Here is a 17,226-nt window from a genome sequence, read left to right on the forward strand (position 1 = left end):
GGAGGGTGTCAGTAAACAACCCAATGCAAAGAGAGACAGACCAGAATTGAAGTGTGAACAGAAGCATCTTTAGCTGCTGTAAGAGCCCAAGTCAGCTTCACCAATAGAGAAGCTCTAAGGTTACAGATTCCGGCACTAAAAGGACAGGAAAATGGCAGCCGGCGACACAGAACACTTCATATTTATAACTCGTTCATGCTGTTTGCCAGGTGTTTGTAGTAGGAAGTAGTTAACAGAACATTAAAAATGTTGGTTATGCGGCACAGGGCCCACAGAAATGATAGTAGAAGGGTCTGGTGTCCTTAATCCAGAAAGCAGATGAAGCAGGAGCCTGGCACTCTGCTCCTTGGTCAGAGCAGCGCTTCTCATGTCAAACTAGAAAGAAAACAGAAATCAGATTTAACAAATGGAGAGCAGGTAAGGGCAGCCGGCATCTCCAGCTGCAGCACATCAATCTCTTCAGCGACCAGCTTTTTGCCCTGTAATTCCTGAGGGTTGTCTTAGAACGTGAAGTTACAGAAATCAAGGGTAATATTGAACCAGTGCACTGGAGCAAAGGAGAGCTCACAGCCAGCTTCACCAGGCCAGCAAGAACATGGTCCGTCTCCAGAATTCTCAGCCTTGTCTGGGGACCTGCATAGCCCCCAGAGAAAGTTCAAGCAGCCTCAGGATTGCTCTGACTTATGCTCAGTTGCACCCACCCATTAAACCAGGAGCTGTGGAGCGGCAGCATGGAACTGTTTCACTCGATATCCCCAAGGACCATTCCTGTGGGCTGGCCTAAAGGGACCTTTTAACTGGAGTGGCATAGAGGAGCCACAATGGAAGCGAGGACCCAGCCACTAAACTGTGAGCCCTCAGGCAGGGACGTGTCTATGTAGCTTGTCCACACAACGCTGGCACATAAAGGAGGTACAACCATAATCATAAGGCAGGTAAAGAGACTTGGTTCCTAGCCTTTGTAAATTTCCAGTTCATTTAGAAAATTAAATTTTCATAGGGCCTTTCAGCTCAAAGGATTCCAAAACCCCTTATAAACTTCATATACAAGGACCCCTATATAGCCACCACTAGGGAGGACCATGGTGCCCCACACCCCCACTCAGGCCAGGACAAGGAACCACACACTTACACCTAGGAAGTACATTGTTTAAAAGCCCTTTAAGGCAGCAGAAATACGTCTGACCCATTGCTGGGCACAAAGTGTTTTTTCAATTGGGAACTTTTGAAAAATCCCAGATCTTCAGTAGAGTCTCTACTATCACATCGGTGAAGTCCCTGTCAGTCCTCAAACAGTGACAAGCCCAGTTAGTGAAAGTCGGACCCAAGATATACAGCTACATCTGCACTGCAAAAACCTCCCACCAATGTCCCACAGTAGGTGCTCATCCACCAACAGTAGCAAGTGGTGACAACGGTGGTCATCATCACTAGCACGGTGGGAGAGTCACAGCTGTGTAAATGGTTACGGTCTTAGATTAGTTTAACTTGGATAAAAGCCTTCCAGAACACACAAACTGGGGAAATAAAGGGCTGGGGGGCACCAGCCAGGATGGCCTTGGGAGAATGAATGTGTTAAATTTAAACATGAAGAATTTTTAAACTATCAAATTTTATTCATAAGAAGAACATAAGAACAGCCATACTGGGTGACACCAAAGGTCCATCTAGCCCAGTATCCTGTCTTCCGACAGTGGCCATTGCCAGGTGCCCCAGAGGGAATGAACAGGTAATCAGCAAGTGATCCATTCCCTGCCGCCCATTCCCAGCTTTTGGCAAACAGAAGCTAGGGACACCATCTTGGCTAATAGCCATTGATGGACCGATCCTCCATGACTTTATCTAGTTCTTTTTTGAACCCTGTTATAGTCTTGGCTTGGTCAAACTTGGATAGTTTTGCAGATCTCACAGATCCAGAATTCCAGCCCAGTTTGAAGGAAACCAATTCAGTCATTTTAAAAGCTATGAATGTTTTACGTCACACACCACTGAGAAGTGCACTATTTAGCTATGCATCCATGTGCATGTATACAGGCTTAATGGAAAAAATCTAGCACACATCTTCAGCACATTGTTTTCAAATGCTCAGAACTTCTGGTTAATCAAAACCAATGTGTTCCCTTGCAAACCAAGCAAAGGTGCTGGTCCTTAAAGACTATATCCAGGTCAAGGTTCAAGCTTCAATCATTTTTGTTTTACTAGGTCTAAAACAGTATGGGGAAAATGCTTGTAAGAACTGTACGTCTCACTCCCTGTTCTCAAAAACAGCTGAATTTTATTGCTCAAAAATAAAATTAATCTTCAGGGAGAAACAAGCATGGAAAATTTCAGCCCATACACTAAATTTTCTAGAAGATGAGCATGTGAAAATTGAGGACAGAGCTTGGAAACTATTTATAGTGAGAATTAGTAGGTTCCCATTATGTCAGAGGTAATAAGAGCCCTAAGCATGCTTATGAAAGTGACTAACAGAAAAAGCTACAAGTAAGAATTAAAGAAAACAGAGCTTGTATCTTTTTAATTTTTGACAAAACTTAGAATCTAAAGAAAAGCCAATGGAAAGAAACGAATTCTGGAAAACAAACCCTGGCTAGCTCGTCTTCGCTAACGTTTTTGCAGGTTTTGAAGATGCAGCTGCACAGTATGCGATGCCACCTACCTGTCAATCAAGGAATCTCTCATGCTGGTAGCAATGGTACTTGGCTGCGCTTCGTTCAGTTTGAAGATGCTCTCGATAACCGATAGCTCTGTGCTGGTTGTGTCCAGCCCACAGAAGGCACACCAATCGTTCACAACCATCCCTGCAGCAATAACCTCACTGCCACGATTTACTGTTCCAGCCTGGCAAAACCAAACAGGGAGAGAAAGGGGTCAGCACAAGACCACAGAGACCACTAATCAATTATACTTTATCGCATTGCTAGTCACCAGGGAAGGGCACCAACCCAAACTATCCCGCAGCCTCCTGTCACCACAATGCTTACAGTAAGAAACTGACCGGGACACAGTTTTGGGCTGAAGTATGGTAGTTTTTTCATGTGGGTTCCATCCATAAGCAGACCTATATGGGTAATGCTGGTTCAACTATTTGCATCTATATAACTGGACAATGTAATATTTGGTTATTTAAAATTCTGTTTAGGAGACAGTGGATCCTTCTGCTGAAAGGTGGACCAAGGTCCTGAGGAACAGGAGACAATGTACAGTCATTATTCCCCACATCCAGTCTCTTGCCCTCTGCTCAATTGCTAAACTTTAGATCAGCTCCTAATTCAGGTTTCTAACCTCTGTCTTAAATACTTAAATACTGCCCAGTGCTCCTGGGGCATGGTGGCTGGGCTGGGAAGCAGTGGGTTCCCTATGTAGTCCCAGAGCAGGAGCTGTCACTTCCCCTTTCAGCCCAACTGCTGCTCACCAGATTTATGCTACAGAGACCTCTGATTCCAAAGCAATTAAAGCAACCACTGAACTAGAGAACTAACAATGCTAAGCTACAAATAAAACCAGACAGCTTCTGAAGGCAGCGCTGCAACAAATGTATTCTCTCTCTCTCTCTTGCTGGAAGAAAATACACTTTAGAAAAACTAAATTGAAGGCGTTAATAGGACAGCTAACCTCTTTAAAAAAAGAAAAGCAGAACAAGAGCAAAAGCAAAGCGGCATTTAAACCCGGAGGAGAAATTTACTGCACAGAAATCAAGCAGAACACAACAGATGGGAAACTAAACTCTACAGCAATGCTGAAAGTGACAAATCGGACTGGGGACTAGCTTGCCACCGCGTGGTTCAAAGGGAACAATTCTATCACTGGAATTTTAAAAAGGCCAGTAAAGGCCAAATCACATCACTTCTTCCCCACACTCCAAGAAGATGACAACATGCTACAGGGCAGATCTCTCATTAGTCATCAGAGTGCAACACCTTGTGAACAGGCAACATGTCCTATGCAGCCCATTCAACTTCACTCCGGCAGCAAACTGAGAACAGTGTGGTACTGCCTTCCAGGCCCCCTCCTCCCCTCAGTGCAATCAGCACAGGGTCACAGCACTGTTCACACTGATTTATTTTACTACCCCAACTTTGTTTGCCAGAGACTTTAGCACTGAAAAACATACAGTTGAATTTTAGAAGTTGGAGTGGGAAGTTCTGGCAGCTGGGGCATTTGGTACCCAGAAGCCTTGAGAGGCTATTTGGGGGAGGAGGAAAGAGACACTATTGAGAGGGAACAGCTTCTTTTCACGTGGGCAGCGGTGAAACGAACAAGTCCACACTCTACAGCTGCTTGATAAAAGCTAGACGAGGAAAACAATGCAGCTGGGGGAAGGACACAACATGGAGGCTGGGAAGATCCAAACCTCTCCAACAGTCAGAAGACTCCGGGGTGGGAAAGGAGAGAGAAAGCACAAGTCTACAAATGCCTTACCACAAGTGGGACTTGCAGCAGTGAGGAGAGCTCATCCTGGTCTTCAGTTGAAGTCTTTGGGTGCACAAGTCCTCCCTGGTTACTAAAAGCACAGTAACTTCCTACCAGAACCTGGTCTGCAACCGTCTGTCTGAAAACTTCTACTTTGAGCACATCTGCCAAGATCTCTTCAGTCTCCTGTAAATACATAAAATGAGAAGTGTGTGTCCTGGGCACAAATGTTATCTCAGAACTCAGAATATTATGTAAAAGCCCCAGGTCTGTTGAGCTGGGAGCAGAGCTACGCTTGGGAGAAAACTTGCTCAGGGTGTTTCGGAAGAACCTATTCTGACTTTCAAGAGCTCAGATTTTCATTTTGTAGGTATATTAACTACACCTGCCGTTAGGTCCAACAACAAAAAACAATTAACATTCCACCATTCTCCTCCTTGACTTCAACACAGTCAACCATGCTTCTTGTCTTCAATCTTATCCGCCCGTCCATGATTTGGTCATTTAGGAAGTTGAAGCTAGACTGGAAATATGGTGTAAATTTTTAACGGTGAGAGTAATTAATCCTTGGAACAATTTACCCAATCACTGACAATGTTTAAATCAAGACTGGATGTTTTTCTAAAAGACCTGCTTTACGAATTATTTTGGGGAAGGTCTCTAGGTCAGACTAGATGATCACAGTGGCTCCTTCTGGCCTTGGAATCTATGAATCGTCAACTATCAATTTTATGTTACAATTCCTCACAGACCCACCTCTCCACTCCAGATCTGTCATCTTCTAGTCCATCTAAAACCTCAGCCGGCATCTAAGGTTTCCTGGTGAGTGTCCAGCTGTCAGCTTAAGCTTAATATGACCAAAACAGAGCTCTTAACCTTTCATCAAAAATCCTCCCCCTCCCCTAACACCACCATCTTCCCTGCCACCTGGGCATCATCTTCAACATGGCCCCCCAGACTGTCACATCTACGTGTCTGCATGTTGCCGCAAGACCACCGTTCTTCTACAGCCATACAACTAAAGCCCGTCTAGCCTCTCACCATCTCAATTACTACAACCTGCTCCACTCCAGCCTTGACAAATCCTTTCTCACCTCACTTACAGCCATTCAAAACATGGATGCAAAGGTAAGCTTTCCTGGCGCCTCCTTTTGACTGTCACACCTCTTTGCATCTCTATCCCCCTGCTCCATCACAGCAAACACACACTATTTGCATTCATTTTCAAGGCCCTTCACAGCCTATCCCCACCCAAGCTAGCATCTCTGATATGAATATCGAGATGTTGACTCAACTCCATTCTGCCAATAATGCCAGTCTCTACCACCCACTTGTTAAACTTTCAAACAAGCACCCACTACTGTCACCTCTGCTGCCCTACACACGGGAGAAACTTGTAAACCACCACAAAGCCATCTCCCTCTTTGTCCTCTTTCATGCTCCCTTCTGCTGTGATGTCTCCAAAACCTAAAGTTAGGCAGCGGGTGGCCTTAGACCATTGTCTATCATGCTGACCAATATTGTCTCTGTTTCCTTCTACCCCCAACCTCTGTTGTATTTGACTGTCTTTTCCCTTCTACTCAGATTGAAGCTCTTTGGGGCAGGATCAGAACTGTCTCTGTTCTGTTTGTGCAGCACCTAGCTCAATGGGGTCCCAAAGGTGCTACTGTAAAACAAGCAATAACAACAGGTCAAGAAGTGAGATCACCAGCACAGAGAGAACCTTTTCCCTAGTCCAGGTGCTGAATGGAACATGTACTTGCTCAATGGGAACAGGTGGAAGAATTACATTGTCTCTTCTTTCAAGCATGGATACCAAATCCAAGAGTTAGCACTAGTCTGACAACCCTCACTGACAAATCTGATTAGTAGTTGTCCAATTCATAACCTTGTGTAAGCGGAGGGAGGGGAACATTGATTGTGCAACAGCCTAGCAAGGAAAGACACTCCGACACCAGAACACAGAAGAAATATTGCCTCTGCACTTTTACATCATCTATTATCCAAGGATCTCAAAGCATTTTTCATTAGATTCTTCATCTACTGTAAGTTCTTTGGGGCAGGGAGCCATGTCCTCATATGAGTTTGTACAGCCCCAAGCACAATGTAGCCCTGATCCTGACTGGTCTGTTGAATGATTAAGACACCTGTGGGGTATTATCTCCTGAGGCATACAAAAAGCTAAATGACTAGCCTAACATCACACAGGGAGTCTGAGGCAGAGCTAAGAACAGAATCAAGTCTCCTGACTTGCAGCACTGGGCTTCAGCCACAACCTCATCCCAGAATGAGTGTATTACAGAGAACACACTTTTCTGGGCCGTTTGTTAATCAGCTTTTTGTGGACAGATTGGAGGATGCCCAGCAGCATACGAAACAAGGAGCTATTCCTTCAAGGTGCAGCCCCCTCCACAAGGGGTTCCTATGGCTCTGCACTTCACTCCTCCTAGACACCTTCACCTAGGGACAGGTCCCACTGGAGACCCTGCTGGACCCCTACATTACCCTGGGGAGGAAAAATATGAAACTGGCCTAAGGAGAGAAACTGGCTAAGTGAGGCAGTGAAGGAGACAAATGGCCCCAGGAAAGGAATCTGGTAGACCAAGAACCAAATCAGTTTGCAGTAATGAACTTGTTTAATGAGAACAGAAGTATCAGAGGGGTAGCCGTGTTAGTCTGAATCTGTAAAAAGCAGAAGAGGGTCCTGTGGCACCTTTAAGACTAACCGAAGTATTGGGAGCATAAGCTTTCGTGGGTAAGAACCTCACTTCTTCAGATGCAAGAAGAATCTGAAGAAGTGAGGTTCTTACCCACGAAAGCTTATGCTCCCAATACTTCTGTTAGTCTCAAAGGTGCCACAGGACCCGCTGAGAACAGAAGTGTTGGCAGACTGTGCTCCTAGGCAGGGTGTAAATTCACTTGGCAGGAACCAACCAACACAATACTGGCTGCACTCTGCTAGCAAGGAAACACACAATTCAGGTTCTAGCAGCTTTTCCTCAGCCCCAGCCGCTAAAACCCTCTAATCATCTCCCATTTCAATTTCACAACCTTCCTCTATCTGAACTCCCTGGCACCCACACTGTCCCCTCAATCCAATCAAAACACTGCCTCCAAAGATCTGCCCTGCCGAATCTCACCATATTACCCCCTCCTTGCATCTCTCATTTGCCTGCCTGTTCTCAACTGCATCACGTTCTCCTCTTCGTTTCAAAACCGTGTACAGCTCTGCTCCTTCCTATGCCTATAACTTAATCTCTTACCCTGCCCCCTCAACCACACCATGACAGCCTTTGTGCTTCTGGGTCCCTGACTTCCAGTTCTCTGCTTTCTTCCATGCTGTACACCAGGACACAAGCTCACCACCCCTTCCCTCACTCAAATCCCCCTAAAATCCAACTCATCCACATTGTCCACAGTGCATCCAGAGAAAAAAATCAGTTGCAGTTTAGCCATCCAGATGCACATATGCCTCAAGTGAGTAACCACCTGATACTGTCATGACGGCTCTCCTCCATTCTATTACCTTTCCATTAGTCCCAGTACAGGCAGTCCTCGACTTTACGACATTCGACTTACAAAGCTTCTGAATTGAAACCCTCTCATGATTTATGACAACTGGTTTCAACTTCACAATGCCCGGTCCTGCAATGGAGTGGATTGCGGTTCCGAGTTAGAACTTACGACACAATTTTCAGGAACCAATTGTGTGGTAAGTCCAAGGACTGCCTGTATGTTGAACACTACATTGTAAACTCTTCAGGGCAGAGCTTATCTTTTTATCTGCCCTATAAATAAGGATTATTGAAAGGGAGAATGAAGGGCACTTGAAGCTGAATCTTGAGGCAGCCTTTTAGAGCAGAAGTAAACTCCTCTGCTGCGAAGAATGAAAGGCTAGATAAAGCAGGCTCCCCTGCTGTAAAACGCTATTAGCATGCAGCCTCGTGTTACTCGGCATGAACTGGAAATGTTCATCGCGATCCCCAATAACTATGACGTCTAGCTCTAGGGTGGGGTTTGCTTTACCGGTCTGCACTGAACTCGTAAAAGAACAAAAACCATTTACCCTGTCAAGGTCTGGATGGACAAGTGCTACATAGTCATTGCATGTGGTGACATTGCCCAAAGCCGAGAGCCGCTCCTCCACCCTTTGGATTCGGACGGAGTCTGGCAGGCTGTTGCGGATGTGCTGAAGCTCCTGGTCTGTTGTACTGCTTGGGACCAACAGTCCATGCCGGTTCCCTAGAAGAAAAAAGGAGTTCTGCTTCAGACCAAGTCAAAGGTGTTCACCCACTGGGCTTGTCCACTTCCTAGCCTTCAAACAACCTGGCCTCGGGGCTCCTCAGGCTCACCCAGCACCTCCCCAACATACAGCATGACTGAGGCAAAGTTCCCGTTAAAAAACAAGCCAGCACCCAGGGGTTAGAGTCAGAAAGGAAGAGATTGTTCATGTCAATTCCAAGTAGGTGACTCCCAAGCAGTCCCCCGGAGGAGGGGTTGGAGTTCACCGAGTTACAGACCGTAGCACGGCTCTACCAAACACGACATCGTGTCTCACCTTCAGGAGGAACACTGGGTAAAACACGGTATAAGAGGGATCGGACATCAGGGCCTTGAGCTCAGACACCTTCCTGGCTGATGTTATAGCCACTAGGAACACCACCTTCCAAGAAGGTAAAGTAGAGAGCTCATTGCTAGGGGCTCGAAGGGAGTGCCCATCACCCTCGAGAGCACCAGGTTAAGATCGCATAGGGGAATCGGCTGCCGTACCTGAGGGTACAGCCTGTCCAGCCCCTTGAGGAAGTGGCCAACCACAGGGTTAGCAAATACTCAGCAGCCCAGCTGAGCTGGGATGGAAAGCTGAAATCGCAGCCAGGTGCACCGTGACTGACAACACCGCCAGACCCTGCTGTTTTAGGTGAAGTAAATAGTCCAGGATGAAGGGAATCAAGGCCTGCAATGGAGGAGTGCTCTTCTGTAGAGACCAAATAGAAAATTTCTTCCACTTAGTCAGATAAGTGGCCCGAGTAGAGGGCTTCCTACTGCCACGGAGGACCTCCCTAACCGAGTCAGAGCACGCAAGCTCTAATAAGTTCAGCCATGGAATTTCCATGCCGTGAGGTGGAGTGACTCCAGGTTGGGGTGCTGGAGGCGGCTGTGGTCCTGCGTGATCAAGTCTGGAACCGTGGGCAGGGCTATAGGCGTGTCCACAGACAGGTCTAGCAGTGTGGTGAACCAGTGCTGATGGGGCCAAGCCAGTGCTATGAGGATCAAGGATGCTTTCTCCCATCGAACCTTGAAGAAGACTATAATGGATCACAAATTGAATGTCAGCCAACAGAGTGATGCAGTTGTAAGAATGGCTAATATAATTCTGGAGTGTATTAACAGATGTGTCATATGTAACACATGGGAGGTAATGTCCTGCTCTACTCAGCACTGGTGAGGCCTTAGCTCAGTGGTTCCCAAAGTTTAACCACCTGTGAACCCCTTTCACTAAAATGTCAAGTCTCGCAAACCCCCTCCTAAAAATGAATATTTTCAGGGATTTTCTCCTTTACCTGAGTATAAATTATAAAAGCAGTGATCTTGGAAATATAAATTTTGTTTTTATAACATGCTTATTACACACTAATTATCATTACAGTATTTTTATTACATTATGAAAATGGCAACATTCTTCCAAGATCTCACTTTTGTAGCTTGTATCACTTTGTTATAAGGCAAGGCTCCTACCCTTGTTGCCAACAAGGCAAACGACATTTCGGGCTGTATAAGTAGGAGCATTGCCAGCAGATCGAGGGACGTGATCATTCCCCTCTATTCGGCATTGGTGAGGCCTCATCTGGAGTACTGTATCCAGTTTTGGGCCCCACACTACAAGAAGGTTTTGGAAAACTTGGAAAGAGTCCAGCGCAGGGCAACAAAAATGATTAGGGGGCTGGAGCACATGATTTATGAGGAGAGGCTGAGGGAACCGGGATTATTTAGTCTGAAGAAGAGAAGAATGAGGAGGGATTTGATAGCTGCTTTCAACTACCTGAAAGGGAGTTCCAAAGAGGATGGATCTAGACTGTTCTCAGTGGTAGCAGATGACAGAACAAGGAGTAATGATCTCAGATTGCAGTGGGAGAGGTTTAGGTTGGATATTAGGAAAAACTTTTTCACTAGGAGGGTGATGAAGCACTGGAATGGGTTACCTAGGGAGGTGGTGGAATCTCCTTCCTTAAGGGTTTTTAAGGCCCAGCTTCACAAAGCCCTGGCTGGGATGATTTAGTTGGGGATTGGTCCTGCTTTGAGCAGGGGCTTGGACTAGATGACCTCCTGAGGTCCCTTCCAACCCTGATATTCTATGATTCTAAGACCTTGTGGATGAGCAGGAACGGCGAGAATGTGTACAGCAGGTGCCCCTTCCCCACAAGAGGAGAAAGGCGTCCGCGAGCAAGCCTGGGCAGTGATTCAGGAAGGAGCAGAATTGCTGACACTTCCTGTTGCTTCGTTGAGAACAGGTCTATTTGGAAAATGTTGATTGCGATGTCCGGGCAGAGAGACCACTCGTGACCGTGAAAAAATCTGCTGACGCAATCGGCCAATTTGTTCTGCGAGCCCGGAAGGTACGATGCCTCCAAGAGTATCGAGTGTGCGATGCAGATGTCTCACAGCCTGAGGGCTTCTGACACAGGAGAAGAGTGAGCACCAACCTGTCTGTTTATATAGAACATCGCTGTGGCACTGTCTGTCAACACTGATACCTATCTACAGGGCAGATGTGTTTGAAATGTCTGGCAAGCGAGGCGCACCGCACGCAGCTCCCTGACATTGATGTGCAGCGAAAGTTCTCCCTGGGACCATAGACCTTGAGTCCTGAGTCTTCCTAGGTGCGCTCCCCATCCCATCGCTGACACATCTGTGACTAGTGACAGCGAGGGCTGAGGTCTGGAGAAGGGTCTGCCCGTGCAGACTGTCTGTGGATTGAGCCACCACTGGAGGGACTCGAGGACCTGAGGAGTGATTGTGACCAGTCTCGCTTCGCCTGTACACTCAGGCTAGCCACACCTGAAGGGGACAGAGCTGCAGCCTGACATGCTGTACCACATAAGTGGTAGTCGCCATATTCCCAAGCAGTTTTAGGCAATTTCTAACCGTCCTGGTTGGGAACCTTTTGAGATCCTCTATGACGGCGCTCATGGCAAGGAAATGAGATTCTGGAAGAAAGGCCCTGGCCTGAGTGGAGTCTAGGAGGGCTCTGATGAACTCTATCCTTTGAGTGGGAGTTATGGTCTTCACCACATTCGGGATGAGGCAGAGCTGGAGGAATATCGTCCACTCCAGGCTCACATGGTCCTCCACTTGGGCCCGGGAGCGGCCCTTGATTAGCCAGTCGGGAATACCTGCACCTGCCGCTTCCATAGGAAGGCTGCCACGACCGCCATGCACTTGGTGAACACCCAAGGGGTCGCCAAGAGGGCAAAGGGAAGGACTGTGAACTGATAATGAATGTTGTTGACCACGAATCATAGGAACCGTCTGGGGACACGTGAAAGTACGCATCCTCCAAGTCAAGAGCGGCGTACCAGTTCCCCAGATCCAGGGAGGGAATGATGGAAGCCAGAGAGACCATGAGAAACTTAACAGATTCATGAATCTGTTGAGGTTTCACAGGTCTAAAATAGGCCCGAGCCCACCCTTAGCCTTGGGGATTAGGAAATATCGGGAGCAGAACCCCCTGCCCCTGAACTCCATAGGATCTCTTCTACCGCCCCAAGTTGTAGGAGCATTTACACCTCCTGCACTAGAAGTTGCTCGTGAGAAGGGTCCCTGAGGAGGGACAGGGATGGTGGGTGGGAAGGTGGGAGAGAACAGAATTGGAGAGAAAATCCCAATTCTACCATGCTTAAGACCCATTGGTCTGAAGTTATTTGAGACCAGGCATGGTAGAAATGGAATAGACGAGTCATAAAAAGAGGGGAAGGATCCGGGATTTGCATCCTCAGGCGCAACTGCAAAAGTTCGGTTTTGAGGCCCGAGGAGGACTGAGATGGACGCCTCCTGTTACTCCAGCCCTGTTTCCTATTATAGTCCTGTCTGGGAGGAGCAGAGTAGAAGTGTGGGGCGGGCTGAGATTTGAACAGCTTCCTTAGGAGGGCCGGCGTGTGAATCCCCAGGGATTTAAGGATTGCCCACGAGTCTGTCTGCTCTGAAAAGAGTCCTGAACAGTCAAAGGGTAGGTCCTGGATAGTATTCCGGGCCTCATGTGGGAGCCCCGAGACCTGAAGCCAGCAGCTGTGTCTCATGGCTATGGCAGTAGCCATCATGCGAGTGGCCAAATCTGCCGAGTCCAAGGCTACCTGTAGGAAGGTCCTTACGACCACCAGACCCTAAGTCCGAATGAGCTGACCCAGGCCAGCTGCGGGTTTTTTATCATTGTGCAGATGTACCCTTGGTTGTTGTTGCTTCTTTATGAGGGAGAAAGTCCCTGAGAGGAATGATTTGAGGTTTGTTTAAGATATTCTTTTGCCTTTAAAACTAAAAAAAAAAAAAAACCCACAACCTTGGCCATCAGGAATGTCAAGTCTGATCTATCCAGGTTTTACTTGAGGGGCTAGTAGGTCTCAGGCCTCGTTAATTATGCAGAGCATGTAGATAGAACCTTTAACAAAGGTGTCCTTTCCCCAAAATGTTAACTAGGTGTTATTAAAGACAGTTTTAAAACAGTCTGATTAAAATTCACTTTCCCTTCTTGGCCTGTTAATTCAGGATTTCACAAGTCCCCCTGTGACTGCAGTCTCAGAGAGCAAACGAGACCTGAATTTCTAACACAAGTGCGGGGAGGGGATTCCTTAAAAAACCCCTACCAAGCTAAGTGAAAAGGGCAGAAGCCTCAATTTTTTCCCCTTTAATCAGAAATGAAATCCCCCCTGCAGATGCTAGGCTGCTAATAATCTAACTGGCGTTCCCAACTACACTCATTTCATTACTCTAACGTAGCACAGCTATAATAATCAAGATTTGTCAAAAGCTTCTACAGACAAACTGATAAGGGACAAAATATTCTCTTTCCTCTCACCAGAACGGATCTAAAAATAAGAGCTGTGTTCTGCTGTGTCCCTAGCTACATGCAAGTGAAAGGAGGAATGTTGCCTTTGCAATATGTATTTGTAATGGCTAGATGCTGAACCATTAATGCCCATTAAAACAGGGTATTTCCTGCAGACTTATCAGTAAGAGAAACTTACACACGATACACAAATCCCCATCCCCACAAGTAGAAGTGTGTGAAACACCTCCCCCCATGCTGCAGAGGAGTGGCTATGTGCTTTCCCCCACCACCACCACAACAGAAGCCAAACCCTATGTGGCATAGGCTCTACCCACCGCCCCTCCCTCCACACACAGGCTTCTCTTTATTCTCAAATGGATACATTTTTGATTTTGGAAATAAGTCTTCCCAGTTCCACTCCTCTGCCCCACCCTCAGGCTGACTCCACTCAGCAACCTCTGAAAAGAAGTCCCTTTGGGTCCACAGGGCTATATCTGCAGCCCTCCTACTATCCCCTATTTGTCACAGCTGGAACCTCAAACTCTAATCCCTGTTCAGTATGGGAACGGGTGGCTCCTAGGCAGATCCAGTTACAGAATATCTTGACCCAGAGTCTTCTTTATACTGCAGAATGAGAGTCTAGAATCTTGTGAAATGACACGTTCCAGCCCAATCCCCATTAAGAGCACACCACAAAGGTATCAGCTTAAAGGACACGACTTACCAACACACATTCTCCCAATGATCCGACAGCCAGCGATGGACGCGTGAACAACAGGGATGGTCTCAGAAAGCTCCCCCTCAAAGATACTGCAATAAGAAAGACCGTGAAATGATGCTGCAAAGCAAAGAGTGACATATACAGAGAATCCCATTCAATTCAGAGGGACAGGAAAATCAGGTCAAGACACCCGAGAAGGAGATCTGATGTTCCTGACCTGTTTTATAAAGGTGAGTATGTCCATTTTACAGATGTGGAGACTGAGGGGCAGAGAAGTTCAATGACTTGCCCAAAGTTTCACAGCAGGTTAATGGCAGAGTCAGCAATGGAACTCAGGCTTCCTGAGCCCCAGTGCAGCGTGCCCTGTCCACTAGACCCACACGGTCTTCCCAACTAAAATGAAGCAATTTCCTGTTAAAGTGATTACTAGAATTCTTTGAATGTGCCAGTAACACAGTGAATAAAGAACAGGGTGATTGTCAAAGGCTGTCTGAAGTCCAAATACATTCAAAGTCTCTCATGGGAAGCTAATAAGGAAACTGAAGTACTGTGGAGTGAGAGGAAGTACAGTCATGGGTTAGAAAACAAATGACACCTCTAGGACTGGTACTAGGACACCTGCTGTTTAATTTATTTATCAATGATCTGGATAAAGGGGAGAACAGTGAGGTGGCTAAAACTACATGCAACACCATTATCTGAGGCTACAGCCTTGTCTACACTACAGTTTTGTTGGCAACGTAAGTTACACAGCAATAAGCACACGCGTGCACAGCGCTATGTATGTGGAAGAGCTTCTCACACAGACAGAGCTTCTGCCGCTCATGGAGGTGGTTTTATTATGCTGACAGGAGAGCTCTCTCCAGGCCGCAGAAAGCAGGGCAAACTTTTTGGCCTGAGGGCCACAGCAGGATTCCAGAACTGTATGGAGGGCCGGGTAGGAAAGGCTGTGCCTCCCCAAACAGCCTGGCCCCTGCCCACTATCTACTCCCTCCCACTTCCCACCCCGACTGTCCCCCCCCCGAGCCCCCAACCCCTCCAACCCCCCCCCCCGTTCCTTATCCCCTGACCACCCCCCACCCCGGAGCCCCTGCCCTAACTGCCCCCCCGGGACTCCACCCCCTATCCAACCTCCCTGCTCCCTGTCCCCTGACTACCCCCCGGAACCCTCTCCCCTTATCCAACCCTCCTGCTCCCAGCCCCCTTACCATGTCGCTCAGAGCACCAGGACTGGCAGCTGTGCTGCCTGGCTGGAGCCAGCCACGCAGCCGCGCAGCCTAGAGCACCGGGGCAGGCCGGCGGCTCTCGCAGCCGCGCAGCCTAGAGCACCGGGGCAGGCCGGCGGCTCTCGCAGCCGCGCAGCCTAGAGCACCGGGGCAGGCCGGCGGCTCTCGCAGCCGCGCAGCCCGGTAGAAGCTCGCAGCCCCACAGTTAGCATGGCAAGCTGAGCCTGCGGGGGAGGGGAGACCGCAAGGCCAGGGGCTAACCTCCCCAGCCGGGAGCTCAAGGGCCGGGCAGGAAGGTCCTGCAGGCCGGATGTAGCCACAGGCCATGGTTTGCCCACCTCTGGCATAGAGCATCTTCATCAGTCAAGATGCTCTATGCTGCAGCGCTGTACATGTAGACATGTCCTAAGTTAATCAAAACTGAAGAGGACAGTGAGGAACTTCAGCGGGACATAATCAAGCTAGGTGAATGGGCAACATGACGGCAAATGAAATTTATCAAATGCAAGATAATGCAGGCTGGAGGGACCAGTCTGAACTACTCGTACATCTTACTGATAAGTTAAATGTAACAAGCCAAGAAAAAGCTCTAGGTATCCAGGTGGGCAGCTCAGTTGAAACCTCTGCTCAACACCACCAATGGTCAAAAAGCAAACAAGAAGGTAGGAAACAGAAGGAATGGAGACTACTGGAAATACAATGCTGTTACATAACCCAGTGGTTCTCAACCAGGGGTACGAATACCTCTGGGGGTACACAGGGGTCTTCCAGGGGTACATCAACTCATCTAGATATTTGCCTAGTTTTACAACAGGCTACGTAAAAAGCACTGCACAGTCAGTACACATTACAGTACACAGACTTGTGTATACTGCTCTATATGCAGAAATGTAAGTACAATATTTATATTCCAATTGATTTTATAATTATATGGGGAAAAGGAGAAAGTAAGCAATGTTTCAGTAACAGTGTACTGTGACACGAATTTCTGTCTGATTTTGTAAGCAAGTAATTTTTAAGTGAGGTAAAACTTGAGATATGCAAGACAAATCCGCCTCCTGAAAGGGGTACAGTAACCTGGAAAGGTTGAGAGCCACTGCTATAAACTAATGGCCCTGTCCTGGCCTAACACATTCATTTCTAGTCACCTTTCTAAGTAGATGCAGCAGGACTATGGGAGACCCGAGCTGTGTAAGGAGACAGTCTGGATCCTAACTCTCTTTACAACCCTCCGGGGAAAACACCAGCCTCTTCTTCCAAGAGCATCTAGACTGCAAGGGCGGGGAACATGCGCCTGGAAGGAAGGCGAGGAGGAAGGGGGGAGGCCCTGGGCGGGGGGGCGCAAGCCCCAGGGCCGGAAGGGAGGGCGAGGAGAGAGGGGACGGCGGCGGCCCTGGACGGAGGACCGGGGAGGGAGATGGGCAGGGGGGCGGCCCAGGGCCGAGAGGGAGGGCGAGGAGGACGGCCCAGGGCCGGGAGGGAGAACAGCGGCCCTGTGCGGGGGGTCGCGAGGAGGGAGGCCCTGGGCGGGGGGGCGGCCCAGGGCCGGGAGGGAGGGCGGCGGCTCTGGGCGGGGGGACGCAAGAAGGGGAACGAGCCCCAGGGCCGGGGAGGGAGGCGGCCCAGGGCCAGGGAGGTAGGGCAGCGGCCCTGTGCGGGGGGTCGCGCACCAGGGCCGGGGAGGGAGGTGGGCAGGGGGGCGGCCCAGGGCCAGGGAGGTAGGGCAGCGGCCCTGTGCGGGGGGTCGCGCACCAGGGCCGGGGAGGGAGGTGGGCAGGGGGGCGGCCCAGGGCCAGGGAGGTAGGGCAGCGGCCCTGTGCGGGGGG

At 48.5% G+C, this 17,226-nt stretch overlaps 1 protein-coding gene across 1 annotated transcript in view; it reads right to left on the minus strand.

The window, feature by feature from the left end:
• Positions 1–263: 263 nt before the first annotated feature.
• Positions 264–17,226, minus strand: part of EIF6 (eukaryotic translation initiation factor 6) — a 17,289-nt gene continuing 326 nt past the window's right edge. The window contains exons 2-6 of the mRNA XM_034787767.1: positions 14,178–14,263; positions 8,480–8,655; positions 4,423–4,599; positions 2,660–2,841; positions 264–375 (exon numbers count right to left, since the gene is read on the minus strand). Coding sequence (XP_034643658.1) covers positions 366–375; positions 2,660–2,841; positions 4,423–4,599; positions 8,480–8,655; positions 14,178–14,263 — 631 coding nt within the window. The 3' untranslated portion in view covers positions 264–365. The remainder of the gene's footprint in view (positions 376–2,659; positions 2,842–4,422; positions 4,600–8,479; positions 8,656–14,177; positions 14,264–17,226) is intronic.

Source organism: Trachemys scripta, chromosome 12 (genome assembly GCF_013100865.1).
Source record: "Trachemys scripta elegans isolate TJP31775 chromosome 12, CAS_Tse_1.0, whole genome shotgun sequence".
Taxonomy (NCBI): Eukaryota; Metazoa; Chordata; order Testudines; family Emydidae; genus Trachemys; species Trachemys scripta.